Raw genomic sequence first — 15,706 nt, 5'->3', positions numbered from 1 at the left:
AACAATACAAACAAGACAATAAAATAAGGGGTGGAGTCAAAAACCAAGATGGCGCCTACCAGTGGGGTCGCCTCGGTTGCGCGCTCTCTAGTATTGTTTTTGTGTTTTTCGTCCGTCTTTGGAGACTTTACACGACTCACTTACACAAGGGGAGACCTGCTAACCATCAAGGAAGCTACTCCGGACTTTCTGTCACCAACTTTCGCAAATCCGCTCAGTTTTTTCCCTGAGTTACTCACCGGAGCGGCGTCCGCGGTTTTCGGCGCATGGAGACGGAAACGGCACCACAGAGGGAAGCGAGCCGGCATCCAGGTGAAACTCCGCAAGAGAGGATACAGATTGGCGTTCCCGTCGATCCACCTCACGAATGTACGCTCCCTACCCAACAAAATGGACGAGCTTCATCTTCTGATAAAGACCAGTAAAGACTTCGGCCGTACCGCCGCCATGTGCTTCACGGAGACCTGGCTTTGCGACGCTGTACCCGATGGCGCCGTCATGCTTCCCGGCTTCCATACTCATTGAGCGGACCGCGACATGGAATCATCGGGGAAAACAAAGGGCGGCGGGATATGCTTCTTTATCAACGAAAAATGGTGTACGGATGTCACGGAGCTCAGCACACACTGCAGCCCGCATTTGGAGTCGCTGTTTTTGAACTGTAAGCCATTCTACTCGCCACGTGAGTTCGCATCATTCATCCTGGCTCGAGTCTACATTCCGCCTCAAGCTAACACGAACACTGCACTGCTAACGCTCGCCGAACAAGTCAACGAAATAAAAAAAAAAAAAACACCCGGACTCACCCCTCATTATTCTCGGGGACTTTAACAAAGCTAAACTCAACCACGAACTCCCTAAATACAAGCAGCACATCGACTGTCCCACCAGGGAAAATAACATTTTAGACCACTGCTACACTACGGTAAAAAACGCATACCGTGCTATACCTCGTGCAGCCCTGGGCTCGTCTGATCACTGCTTAATTCACTTAATACAGACGTACAGGCAAGAACTTAAATGCGTGAAGCCTACAGTGAAAACAGTGAAAAAGTGGACCAATGAAGCAAAGATGGAACTTCAGAGCTGCTTAGACTGCACAGACTGGAGTGTCTTTGAAGATTCAGCTGGCAGCCTGGATGAATATACGGACACTGTTACATCCTATATCAGTTTCTGTGAAGATGTGTGTTTACCAACAAAATCATTTCGCACATTCAACAACAACAAGCCGTGGTTCACTGCTAAACTTAAGCAGCTTCGCCAAGCTAAGGAGGATGCATATCAGAGCGGGGACAGGGCTAGAAACCAGCTGACTAAAGAAATTAACATTGCAAAGAGGAACTATGCAGCAAAGTTGGAAAAACAGTTTAGCGCTAATGACTCTAAATCGGTCTGGCATGCATTCCAATCGCTGACTAATTACAAGCGACGATCCCCCCAAGCTGAGAACAATAGCACACTAGCCAACGACTTGAATACCTTCTACTGCAGATTTGAAAAGGACACTTTCACACCCCACACCCACCCGGCCGCAAAACTGACCACAATCACACCTCTGACTTCTGCGTTAACCATCCATGAACAGGATGTGAGATGCATCTTCAAACAACAAAAGATTAACAAAGCGGACCAGACCATTTGTCCCCATCCGGCCTCAAAGTCTGCGCGGACCAACTCGCTCCAGTCTTCACACAGATATTCAATAGATCTCTGGAACTGTGTGAAGTTCCATCCTGTTTCAAACGCTCCACCATCATTCCAGTCCCCAAGAAACCTGCAATCTCGGGTCTAAATGACTACAGGCCTGTCGCTTTGACATCTGTGGTCATGAAGTCCTTTGAACGTCTTCTGCTGGATCACCTCAAGAGTGTCACAGGTCCCCTGCTGGACCCCCTGCAGTTTGCCTACCAAGCGAACAGGTCTGCAGATGATGCAGTCAACATGGGAATGCACTTCATCCTAGAACACCTCAACAGTGCAGGGACCTACGCGAGGATCCTGTTCGTGGACTTCAGCTCAGCGTTCAACACCATCATCCCTGAACTCCTTTCATCCAAACTTCTCCAGCTCAGCGTCTCACCTGCCATCTGCCAGTTGATTTACAGCTTTCTGACGGGCAGGACACAGCAGGTCAGGCTGGGGGAGGCCACCTCATCCACATGCAGCATCAGCACTGGGGCGCCCCAAGGTTGTGTCCTCTCTTCTCTCTCTACACGAACGACTGCACCTCAGCGCACCCGACTGTCAAACTCCTGAAGTTTGCAGATGACACCACTGTCATCATCAAGGACTGTGATGAGTCTGCATATCGACAGGAAGCGGAGCGGCTGGAGCTTTGGTGCGGCCGACACAACCTGGAGCTGAACACGCTCAAGACTGTAGAGATGATTGTGGACTTCAGGAGGCATCCTTCGCCACAGCTGCCCCTCACGTTGTCCAGCTGCCTTGTGTCAACCGTCGAGACCTTCAAGTTCCTGGGAATTACAGTCTCTCAGGACCCAGGAAGTGGGCGACCAACATCAACTCCGTCCTCAAAAAGGCCCAGCGGAGGATGTACTTCCTGCGGCTTCTGAGAAAGCACGGCCTGCCACGGAAGCTGCTGAGGCAGTTCTACACAGCGGTCATCGAATCAGTCCTGTGTTCTTCCATCACAGTCTGGTTTGGTGCTGCTACAAAAAAGGACAAACTCCGACTGCAACGGATAATCAAAACTGCTGAAAGGATTGTCGGTACCCCCCTACCTACCCTTGAGGACAAAATCCTCTCTGACCCTGCGCACCCCGGTCACCAGCTCTTCCAGCTCCTTCCCTCAGGTAGGCGCTACCGATCAATGCAAACTAGAACTAGCAGACATTCCAACAGCTTCTTCCCTCTTGCGATCAACTTCTTAAACACCTAACCTACAATTCCATTACAACATGCTGGCAATTTTTTGACTTGAGTTCGTTGTCACATTTCTGTGGGGCCAATTTTACATTACTTGTGCACTCACTGTAGTTGTCTCGCCATGCTGCACTATTTGCATATACTGGCCACTCATGCTAGAGTAGCATCAGCTCCATTTGCACACTGATTGAGGAGTATCTCCAACATTTGCACAACAAACATTGTCCCAGATTATAGCACTACTCGTCACTTTAAACTGCATACACTCCTTGAAGTCTCGGCGCCTTTTGCACAATGGTCATTGCACCGGACTATTGCAATATTAGTCATTCGAACTGCTCTAAGTGCTAGAGGACTCTGCATCTTTTTGCACAATTGTCAAAAAAAAAAAAAAAAAAAAAAATGTACTGGCATTATCAGATAACTAGCAACCCGTTACTGCTCAGTGACTGTTTTTTTTAATGTCAATGTCTTTTCTGTCTCCAAAGTGTTCTGTAAATTGTTCTGTTGTCGTACTAGAGCGGCTCCAACTACCGTAGACAAATTCCTTGTGTGTTTTTGGACATACTTGGCAAATAAAGATGATTCTGATTCTGATATGGGATTTGTCTGAGTGGAAAAACAACTCATTATGAAGCTGAGAGAAAATGGAAAATCAATCAAACCATCGCCAGTTTAAACAACTGGAATGTCCTGAAGAAGAAAGAAACTACTTGTGTAATAGTAATAAATGTTGAATGTTTAGAGAAGGACAAAAGCAGAAGTTGATGAAAGAAACCTCTGAACAAAAATACAGAGGCTACACGATGCAAGCCAATTATTAGCAATAGGAAGGGGAGGCTGGAATTTGCCAAAAAGTGCAGACAAGTCTAAACATTTCTGGGAGTAATTTTAAGTAGTGGACAGGTAAAAGATTTGAGAAATGATCTTCTCATGATCCCAAACATACAAGATCATCTGTGAAATGCAGTGGCAGTAATATCATGGCTTTGGGCTCTTGTTCAGCCTGTATATGCTATCCTTAGGTCAAATTCTTCAGAAACTTAATGTTTACTGTCATTGCTATGCAGATTACAGGCTGACATTTTTTGAGAATTTTCTAATGCAGATGACACAGTTATACTATATCGAGCAGTGTCTGCAGATGACTACAGTTCAATTGAGGTGTTGTGTCACAGTCTAGAACAGAACAACAACAAAAAAAGATAATTTGTTTTTTGGCAGTAAAAAAAAGAGGATTGCTGTTAGTAAATACCTGGAGTCACTCTTAAAAAAGAACAAAAAAAACCATACCAAGTCCAAAACCTTGGTGTGCTGAAAGATTCCGACTTGACTTTCAACAGTCATCAAATCAATCACTAAAACAGCCTTCCACCAGCTGAAAGAGTGGATGCTTGCATGTGCCAAGCAGACCAGGAGAAGTTCATCCATGCTTTTATCTCAGGTAGGCTTGACTATTTTAATGGTCTTCTGACTGGACTCCCCCAAAAGAGCATTAAACAGCTGCAGCTCATTCAGAATGATGCAGCTTTGGTTCTGACCAGAACAAAGAGCTGAGAACATATTACTAAAATTCTATAGTCTCTACATTGTCTCCCAGTCAGCTTTAGAATAGAATTCAAAATTCTGCTACTGGTCTATAAAGCACTAAATGGTTTAAGTTCGGAATACATTATAGACATGCTAATGGTTTATCAACTAGCAGGGCTCTGAGATCTGACAACGCAGATCAGATAAAGTAGCACAGAGTCCAAAGCAAACATGGTGAAGCAGCTTTTAGCTGCTATGCTGCACGCAAATGGAATAAGTTTCCAATTGAATTGAAGTCAGCCGCAAGTGTCAATGTCTTTAAGTGCAGGTTAAAAACTCTTCGTTTTTCTAATGCTTTTTATCTTTTTCGCACTGTACACTTTTTATTTTTCTCTTTGTTTTTAAAGGTTTTAAGCTGTTTTTTTCTTCTCTTTATTTTTTAATGCATTTAATCTTGTAAACCACATTAGTTACTTTGTGTACGATGCGCTATATAAAAACATTTGCTTTGCATGGCTGCTTCTGGGACAGTTGAGTATATGAAACAAACTTTTCTAAAAAGTCAATAGAAACTCCTTGCCTGCCAAATTAGAAAGGAGAAAAAATGCAACCAAACTAATTGAGAGATCGTTCATAATGCAGCAAAAATAATGTGGCAAGCTAGTGGAAACACACTACCAAAACAACAAATTAGTTCATTAGGGGAAAGACGTGAACGGTTTTAGACTGGCCAAGTTATACAGATGTCTCTGGGTTTAAACCCTATAGAGAATGAATTTTAGCTACTAATGGGGAGACTGAAGGGAGTAACTTAACTCAACACATCATCTGCCATTCAATTGTTTTAGAAATAGAAAATAACTCATCAAATTAACTATTAATTATTCTAAATGATAAAAGGTACTGTTAAACACATTGATCTGTGGTGTATATAATGAATGGGTTCATAAATCTTAAGCCACAGTGGAAAACAGGGATAGAAAACACTCACATTTTGTTGATGTTTATTGTGTACAGTACTGTAAACATTAACCCATAGCCTCTTCTCTTCCCCTTCAGAGCGAGCCATTTTATGAGGTGTTTCTAAGGAAAAAAATATTCTAAAGTAATATTTTTCAAACTTTTAATGCTAAAATGTCTTCCATTAGGTGTGCCAAATGAAGTTTCATGATTTGCAACATGTTTTCTGAAGATACTAATCACATCTTTTGATGTATAGAATTTTTCTCCTATTGCTTAATATCCATTTTCCATGAAAACTAACACAAATGTATCTTAGTGTCTTCAGTGTTCCTTTCTTTGGTTCTTATAAAACAATCTATATTTGTCACTCAAGCTGCCTTTACCGTTAATGCCACTGGAGAGAGCCTCATTATTTTGTTGCAATAAGTGCTGGGAGGAGGCCGCCATTTTGCATTCACACAATAGCAGAAAGCAAAACAAATGGTGTTATTTGAGAGATATGAATGAATTTGTGAACGTGCCGGAATGATTGCATGTCTCTAACCTTATTACGATTGTATAAAGACAACCCATTACACTGGGATATATAAGTAGTTAGGATAATTTATGCACTTGTATCTGCAGAGTTTGATCACATGATTATGATTAAGCTGTTTATGCCTTTACCATTATGCACTTTTGTCTTGACCGTTATAAAAATAAGCGTATTTCAATGGTCCACCACCATTGGCTCTGTAAATAAGGAATACCTTTACTCTGAATGCCTAAAATTTTAAACCATGAATAACTTTTTGAAAATGACTTTAAGCATGTCAGTTTCAGCATGGGAGACATTTACCCATATGAAACCAAGGTGGCAAGAGAAAAAAAAAAAGCTAAATTAGATTTTTTTTTTGTCTTTCCTGTTATTGATCAAATTACAGGAAAATGACCTACAGCGGCTGAAATAAATATTTAACACATCACCATTTTTCTCAAAGTACTTCCAAAGGTGCTATTGACCTAAAAATTTCACCAGATGTTGGGAACAACCCAAGTAATCAAAACATACAAAGAAAGGAGAACAAATAAGCCTAGAAATTAAGTTGTGTGTAAAAATGTAAAATGACAGGGAAAATGTATTGAAAACATGAAGAAAAGGGAGGTGCAAAAAGGCATGGAAAGCCAAGACAACGCCTAAAATCTATCAATAATCAAACAGCAATCCAGCCTCTTGTCAGAGCAAATGAATATCAGATGGTGCAGTCCTAATTGACGGCCAACAAAAAGGTCTCATTGCCAAGGTGTGAGTCAAGACACATGATGGATAAGAGCAGAAAGCTGTCTCAAGACCATTGCAAACTAATTATTGCAAAACATAATGATGACATTGGTTACAGGCGCATATCTAAGCTTCTGAACGTTCCAGTGAGCATGGTTGGGGCCATAATACGTAAGTGGTAAAGCCAAATATACCACCATAAATTTTCCTTGATCAGGTGTTCCTCGCAAAATTTCTGACAGAGGAGTGCAAAGAAGAGTTGTCCAAGAGCCAAGGACCAACTGTGGAGAGCTCCAAAAAGACCTGGAATTAGCATGTACTGTTGTCACAAGGAAAACTGAGTAATTCACTCCGCCACTATGGCCTGTATGCACGTTCGCCACGCCAGACCCCATTGCTGAAAAAGCTTGTTTAATGTTTGCGTAACAACATTTGGACAAGACAGTTAAATACTGGGAGACTCTAATCTGGTCGGACGAGAGCAAAATTGAACTGTTTGGATGCCATAATGAACACCATATATGGAGTAGAAATGGCACTGCACATCACCCTAAAAACACCATACCAACAGTGAAGTTCGGAAGTGGGAACATGATGGTGTGGGGCTGCTAATCACCAAATAGTACTGGTAAACTTCACATGATTGAAAGGAATGATGAATGGTCAAATGTACCGAGACATTCTTGACAAAAATCTGCTGCCATCTACGAGGATGATGAAAATGAAACGAGGGTGGACATTTTAGCAGGATAATGATCCAAAACATACTGCTAAGGAAACTCTCATTCAACTCTCAAATCAAAGAAAAAAAAATAAAGCTGCAAGAATCGCTCAGCCAATCACCTGACTTGAATCCAATTGAAAATCTATGGAAAGAACTGAAACTCAAGGTCCATAAAAGAAGCCCACGGACCCTTCAAGATTTGAAGACTGCTTGCATGGAGGAATGGGCCAATATCACACCAGAGCTATGTCATATTTACAAATTTCATATCATGAAACTAAATATTCAACTAAGTAAAATATAAGTAAAAAACGAAACAAATAAGCCCCCCCAAACACACACACGTTCACACTTCCTTTATTTTATATTCTGAAAAATTATATGATTAGTTTTTATTTGTACAACGTGTATCTTGTTTTTCCTGTAACCATAATGGTTTCTTTTCTTTAGAAACTTCAAGGAATGGCTGTGGAGGATGTAGTGATCCTGAATGTGGACACCAACACCCTTGAAACACCCTATAATGACCTTCAAAGCTTACCCTATGACGTGGTAAGGAACACTCGCTGTTGTAGTTGTTGTTTTTTTTAATATCCTGTTATTCCTCACCCAATTTGATGACCAAGATGACTCTATACACACACACACGCATGCATGCACACACAAAGAACATGTAACAAGGTTCGTACTGTCTTTCTAAGAAATACAGTGTCCCGCTATTTTGCGGTTCATGTTTGCCCCCCCCCTACAACATTTATTTTAAGCGATCACATTTTATGAGTGTCAGTTGCATACTTAGTTACTATAATGCCCTCACATGCCAGAAAGAAGAGCCACAGTCACAGGAGCTGCTGTCAGCCAGAGCTCACATCCAGACACTCGCACAGACTCGTTAATGTCACACACCAACTCACCAGCCCCTGCATGTTCGAGACACATGCATTATAAAAGATTTTTTTATAAACGAACAATTTTAAATAGTGACGGATAAATACCAAAGGAAGGAAGGGGTGGGCCTCAGCAATGTACATAACAATTTGAAAACAATGACAAAATAGTGAATTTGAGTTTGTGTGTGTGTGTAATATATGTGTATATATATACAAACGTGTGTGTGTGTGTGTGTGTGTGTATGTATGTGTATATATATATATATATATATAGCTGTTCGTTGTCACATTTCTGTGGGGCCAATTATATATTAGTCGTGCACTCACTGTAGTAGTCTCGCCACGCTGCACTATTTGCATATCTGTTGTTGATCAATACTGGCCACTCATGCCAGAGTAGCATCTGCTCCATTTGCACACTGATTGAGGAGTATCTGTAACATTTGCACAATCAACAATAAATTACCGGCATTACCAGATAACTATTAACCCTTTATTGCTCAGTGACTGTTTTTTGTCAATGTCTTTATGTCTCAAAAGTGTTCTCTGTCAGTTGTCGTAGTAGAGCGGCTCCTTGTGTGTTTTTGGGACATACTTGGCAAATAAAGATGATTCTGATATATACACACACTCTGGGGGCAAAAAAGTATTTAGGCAGCCAACAATTGTGCAAGTTCTCTCACTTTTTTTTTTGTCCTGTTCGGCTGTTATGTCAAGCAGAATGGAGGATCTGTTTCCCTTTTATGCCGGAACAGTATTCAAGTATAAAGGTATTCAGACCCTTTGCTGTGACACTCATATATTTAACTCCGGTGCTGTCCATTTCTTCCGATTATCCTTGTGATGGTTCTACACCTTCATTGGAGTCCAGCTGTCTTTGATTATACTGATTGGACTTGACTAGGAAAGCCACACACCTGTGTAGCATTTATTGGATTTGTAAAAATTGTGCGTAATTTAGAAGAAAACGATGAGTTGGAAGCGGTGCCTGCGTCACTTCCGGGTTATCGTAATTTTATATTACAGCATTATAAATCAAGATATTTGATAGATATGACGGCACCACATCATACTTTTACAAGTTTAACTTGAGGCAAAATGACGACAAACCTTTATAATCAGTCTCTTATCGGAAAGTGGCTACATTCTAGGAACATTGAGGTCTAGACTTTCTAGAGGTTTCGTTCCGAGACCAAACCCACACATAATCAATGCAAGGGGTGAATTTTATAGAAAATGTAATAAAGAAAAGGGGTTTCTCCAGGATAAAACACAGACAAACACAAAACAAACAAGGTATCTACGAACATTGGCAAAGGAAGGGATTTGTGACGTGAGGTGAGCAGAATGGGCGTGTCGTGAATGCATATAGCTGAGGACTACTGGTCTCGTTAATATAAACCCAAATATGCACTAATCCGTACTTTTAGTAGACCACAATGTTGGACTTACGTGTCTGGAACACGTTTGAGGCAGGCGAGTCAGGCTACCGAGTGTTCGGGCAGCCCGCTCCGCAACGTGAGCAGGTGGATTCGACGGAAGGGAGGGAGGTAAAACAGGAGGCCGACGAGTTCTCAGGCAGGACGTCTCTCGGGTGATGTTCGGAGCGGGTGCGTTGCGTCCGCCTCCGTTCCCTCAGACTGAGTTCGGGCCCCCAAGTAGGGTGGCTCGGAGCGCTTGCAGGAAGCTGCAGCCGGGGATCGTCCGATGTGTCCTTGCCACCTCAGGTGAGGTGGGCGTCCTGCCTGGCGTGGTTGTCAGCGAGTTGGTCGGGGTGACCAAAAAGACTTCTGCACCAAGACTTCAAAAACTTCTCCCAGCTCCGGCCCCTTTTATGGCCAGAGCGGGTCAAACAGGGGGGGTTAACCCCCTCCGCCCCTCCTTTTCTACCACCTTCGCGAACACCGAGGGGCTGGACTGCCTTTTGGCGTTATTTTTCCATTCTAGGATTATTTTGTGGTTTAATACCAGTTGAATAAGATATTAATTATTTGGTTTAAGATAACGAGACCATTTTCCTCACCCTGCATTGTTCCACGCTCATCCTCTTTCATAGCTGTAATAAATGTTTCAAATGTTACGTGGTGTGGGGTAAGACCTTTCATCAACAGATTTGACGTGAGACATTCAAGTTTGCAGCAATACAGTCACTAGTGGCGTTCATGTAAAGTTCTTAAAATATTGACTCCCATTCGAGTCACAGACTGTCTTATGAACCCATGTCTGTAGTGTCGTTCCGTCGCCCGTGGGTTTCGCTGTACCTGTCCCAACTCCCAAGTAGCAGCACTCAGCAGGATGGAGGCGTCTCTGTGGGTCCAATCCTTCGACTGGCGGGGAGTTAATTAACTTAGCATCCGGGGGCGAACCCAGGATCCTTTGGTCTTAACTTTGAAGTCCCAGGCAGACGTGATTCACTTAGCGTCGGCATGGCAAACTGCCTGAAGAGCCCAGAGAAAGAATTGTGGCAAGGCACAGATCTGGCCAAGGTCACAAAAAAACTTCTGCTGCACTTAATTAAGGTTCCTAAGAGCACAGTGGCCACCATAATCCTTAAATGGAAGATGTTTGGGACGGCCAGAACTCTTCCTCGAGCTGGCCATTTGGCCAAACTTAGCAATTGGGGGAGAAGAGCCTTGGTGCGAGAGGTAAAGAAGAACCCAGAGATTACTGTGGCTGAGCTCCAGAGATGCAGTCGGGAGATGGGGGAAAGTTCTAGAAAGTCAACCATCACTGCGGTATGTGTGGAGAAAAACAGGCACTGCTCATCACCTGTCCAATACAGTCCCAAGAGTGAAGCATGGTGATGGCAGCATCATGCTGTGGGGGTGTTTTTCAGCTGGAGCGACAGGACGACTGTTTGCAATCAAAGGAAAGATGAACGTGGCCAAGTACAGGTATATCCTGGACGAAAACCTTCACCAGAGTGCTCAGGACCTCAGACTGGGCCGCAGGTTCATCTTCCAAGACAATGACCCTAAGCACACAGCTAAAATAACGAAGGAGTGGCTTCAGAACAACTCCGTGACTGCTTTTGAACGGCCCAGCCAGAGCCCTGACTTACACCCAATTGAGCATCTCTGGAGAGACCTCAAAATGGCTGTCCACCAACCTGACAGAACTGGAGAAATATCAAGTTCATCCATGTGATGCAAATCCTGCATGGCATAAAGGCATCCCCTCAAATACAATGCATAGGCATGAAATGCTTTTCCATCATCAGGTTTTAAAGAAGTCCAGTTCAATATCTTCTCCAAATAAGTATTTGATATTTTGATTTCGTCCTCATAATGCTCCTTTAATAATCGTTTGGATTCCTGATATCCTCTGTGAGAATCCATATATAGACAACTTTGGACAAGACTTTTGGGCTGGCCTGAGGTGTACTGCTCACGAAAGTAGAGCCTATCCTGCCTGCTACTTGTTTTATCTTGAATTAGGTACTTGAATGCTTGAATAAATGACTTAAAGCGGATCACCATCAAATACTCCATTGTTGGCGGCAGCATGGCTAATTTCTGTTGTGTGATTATGAGTTCAGCCATTCAAACTTGTCTTTGCTTTGAGTTGTCATGATGGCTAGGTATTTGGACTGAATCCTGAACATTCTGCAGTCTAGATGGTGAACTCCTCTTTGGTAGCCGTGAGTCATCCTGTTAAAACGGTTTTGGTCCAAAGATCTCTATTGCATGTTTTCAACAGCTGACTGGACAAGTGTTTTGGACACTGCACCCATATTCAGAAACTCAACGTGACACGTCAGGATCCATGAATCACAATACTTTTTTTTTCTTGCTTCAAAATATTCATCAATTCCGTCCTCTTGGGTTTCAGTGTCCATGTTGAGAATTTGTAGAGCCTTCATTTTCAGAATCAGAATCATCTTTATTTGCAAAGTATGTCCAAAAAACACACAAGGAATTTGTCTCCGGTAGTTGGAGCTGCTCTAGTACGACAACAGACAGTCAATTGACAAGAGAACACTTTTGAGACATAAAGACATTGACAAAAAACAGTCACTGAGCAATAAAGGTTTGCTAGTTATCTGGTAGTGCCAGTTTAGCAGCTGAGGCTGCAATTTTGGCATTCAGTTCCAAAGCCTCAGTTTCCATCTTTAATTTTGCTTCTTGCAAGAGCAATGCATGTTTGTCCTTTAATGCAGCAGCTTTGGCCAGCAGTCAGCATTTTCAGCAGCTGCTTTTCTGGCTGCTAAGGAGGCCGAGGAGGACGCTTTGGAGGATGTTGAGAGGAAGCTTTGATCCTTTGGTCCTTCTAGATACATTGGAAAGTCTGTAATGAGGCTGAACACTTGATTGTTGGAATTTGTTTTCTTTTTCACATTTTGACATCTTTCAACCAATATTGAAATTTTTCATCCTTGGCTCATACCAGTCCACATTATCATCATCTTTTTCCTCCTCTGATAAGAGCCTTTGCACTGACCCATGAACAGCTTGAAATTCCTCCAGCTTCATGAAATGACTTCAAGCACTCATTAACATGCTCAACACTTCCACCCTCGATAAGTGAAGCTTTGATTTCATTCATCTTTCTCATGCACCCACCGAGTCTTCCCTTGCAGGAAGCTGTAAGCATTTTTTATATTGTTTCTGCTTCGTATGCATTTGTTGGGACGTCTATTTTTATTTAATTATTTTTTATATATTATCACGGGACGCTCCTTTTGCCTATCGTGACATCGCAAGGTCTTCCGACACATCCAACAATTTGCAGCAAGTTTATTTTGCATTATTTGCACTCCATTTAGCTCCGCCGTTCAGCTCACATTGTCACTTTAATTGAACTCATATCATTTCCAGCACTCCATAAACAGCGCTGTATTTATTCATTCGCATGCTTTCTTTTCTCACAACCGGTCCAAGTTGTGCACTCCGGCGTGTCAATGAGGCCGTGTGTCCGTCTTGCTTCTTCTTGATCATAGAGTTTTTCTTACCTAAATGTTGCAGCTTATCTTTGTCGTTTTCAAAAAGCCGCAAACTGAATGTGTTAACCCCGCGCAGTCCAGCACAAAGGACGGTCGCAGATCCAGTGTTAGCTTGTGGATGTGATTTATTGATGACAAAAATAAACACGCTATAGCGGTTTGTAATATTAACCAAAAAAGACTTTGAAAACCAGTTTTATCTCATCTGCCCTTTGCAGTCAACAAACTGTTCCGCATGTCACGCTCACCATTGTCTGCCTTACTCAGCCCACAGGTGCCTCAAATTAACTATCCACTGATTGAAGGCAGCTGTTCTGACCCGAAATGGAGGGGCAACAAACAAACGAGATTATCCATTCATATATTAATTGCAAACAAAATTATTTTCTCACACAAATCATATCAACATCCATTTTCAAACAAACCTAAATAGAATGAACCTGCGATTGGCTGGCAACCAGTTCAGGGTGTACCCCGGCTGCTGCCCGAAGATAGCTGGGATAGGCTCCAGCACTACCGCGAACCTTGTGAGGATAAGCGGCTCAGAAAATGGATGGATGGATAAATAGAATAAATGATTAGTCTAATAAAACAAGAATAATTTTGGCCTCAACAATATAGGTATCCCTCGCCGGCTGTCTGTATGCGCAGCCGACATTGTCACTCAACGAGGAAGTGCAGTCAGACTGGCCTATCCTACGACAATCTGATCAATATATTTTTCAGTGATTTTGCATGTGCAGATGTGATGTAAATTAATCGATTCACACACACACACACTGCCACTGGCTTGAATTATGAGCCACTCCGGTCGGCATGTACGGTATATCTTGTGTATTTCTTTTCGCTTCAAATGCTAATTTCATGGATCTTCCATCCATCCATCCATTTTCTACCGCTTATCCAAGGTCGGGTCGCGGGGGCAGTAGCTTTAGCAGGGACTTCATCCAGCTCTTCTGGGGGGATCCCGAGGCGTTCCCAGCCGAAGGACGTAGTCTCTCCAGCGTGTCCTGGGCCGTCCCCGGGGTCTCCTCCCTCATGAAGCTTATCAACTACAAATGCATGTGTTGCTGTGCTGTAGGTACGGTGGGTACGGAAAGTTTTCAGACCCCCTTAAATTGTCCACTCTTTGTTATATTGCAGGCATTTGTTAAAATCATTTAAGTTCATTTTTCCACATTAATGTACACAGAGCACCCCATATTGACAGAAAAAAACATAATTGTAGAGATTTTTGCTGATTTATTAAAAAAGAAAAACTGAAATATCACAGCCATAAGTATTCAGACCTGTTGCTGAAGGGCTCAGGGACAGAATTGTGGCAAGGCACAGATCTGGCCAAGGTTACAAAAAAAATTCTGCTGCACTTAAGGTTCCTATGACCACAGTGGCCTCCATAATCCTGAAATGGAAGACGTTTGATACGATCAGAACCCTTCCTAGAGCTGGCCGTCCAGCCAAACTGAGCAATTGGTGGAGAAGAGCCTTGGTGAGAGAGGTAAAGAAGAACCCAAAGATACTGTGGCCGAGCTCCCGAGATGCAGTCGGGAAATGGGACAAAGTTCTAGAAAGTCAACCATCACTGCAGCCCTCCACCACTCTGGGCTTTATGGCAGAGTGGCCCGACGGAAGCCTCTCCTCAGTGCAAGACACATGAAAGCCCGCCTGGAGTTTGCTAAAAAAAAAAAAAACACCTGAAGGCCTCCAAGATGGTGAGGAATAGGATTATCTGTTCTGATGAGAGCAAGATAGAACTTTTTGGCCTTAATTCTAAGTGGCATGTGTAGAGAATACCAGGGACTTCTTATCACCTGTCCAATACAGTCCCAACAGTGAAGCATGGTGATGGCAGCATCATGCTGTGGGGGTGTTTTTCAGCTGTAGGGACAGAGAGACTGGTTGCAATCGAAGAAAAGATGAATGCGGCCAAGTACAGGGATATCCTGGACGGAAACCTTCTCCAGAGTGCTCAGAAGGTTCACCTTCAAAAAAGACAATGACCTTAAGCACACAGCTAAAATAAGGAAGGAGTGGCTTCAGAACAACTCCGTGACTGTTTTTGAATGGCCCAGCCAGAGCCCTGACTTAAACCCAATTGAGCATCTCTGGAAAGACCTGAAAATGGCTGCCCACCAACGTTCACCATCCAACCTGACAGAACTGGAGAGGATCTGCAAGGAGGAATGGCAGATGATCCCCAAATCCAGGTTTGAAAAAACCTGGATTCCCAAAAAGACTTTTTTTTTTTTTTTAATAAATCTGCAAAAATTTCAACAATTCTGTTTTTTTCCCCCCTGTCAATATGGGGTGCTGTGTGTACATTAATGTGGAAAAAAATTACTTAAATGATTTTAGCAAATGGCTGCAATATAAAAAAAAGTGAAGAATTGATGGAGATCTGAATACTTTCCGTACCCACTGTATTTCTTACCATGTAACATATGCAGTGTTTGCTCCTTCTCAGCTCTTAATTTTGCTTTGCCCTATTCTGTAATTTAACTTCAAAA

At 42.7% G+C, this 15,706-nt stretch overlaps 1 protein-coding gene across 13 annotated transcripts in view; it reads left to right on the top strand.

Annotated features, from left to right (window-relative positions):
* dennd1a (DENN/MADD domain containing 1A) overlaps positions 1-15,706 on the top strand; it is a 173,962-nt gene that overhangs the window by 77,010 nt on the left and 81,246 nt on the right. For all 13 annotated transcript variants that reach the window (XR_009784583.1, XR_009784584.1, XR_009784585.1 and 10 more), the window contains one exon: positions 7,818-7,919. Coding sequence is in view for 10 of the 13 variants with exons in the window: in XM_061747897.1 (XP_061603881.1) it covers positions 7,818-7,919 (102 nt within the window). In the remaining 3 variants the exon portion in view is untranslated. The remainder of the gene's footprint in view (positions 1-7,817; positions 7,920-15,706) is intronic.

The sequence above is a fragment of the Phyllopteryx taeniolatus genome, chromosome 15 (genome assembly GCF_024500385.1).
Source record: "Phyllopteryx taeniolatus isolate TA_2022b chromosome 15, UOR_Ptae_1.2, whole genome shotgun sequence".
Taxonomy (NCBI): Eukaryota; Metazoa; Chordata; class Actinopteri; order Syngnathiformes; family Syngnathidae; genus Phyllopteryx; species Phyllopteryx taeniolatus.
Note: the sequence above shows the minus strand (reverse complement) of the source record. Positions and strands in the feature narration are given on the sequence as shown.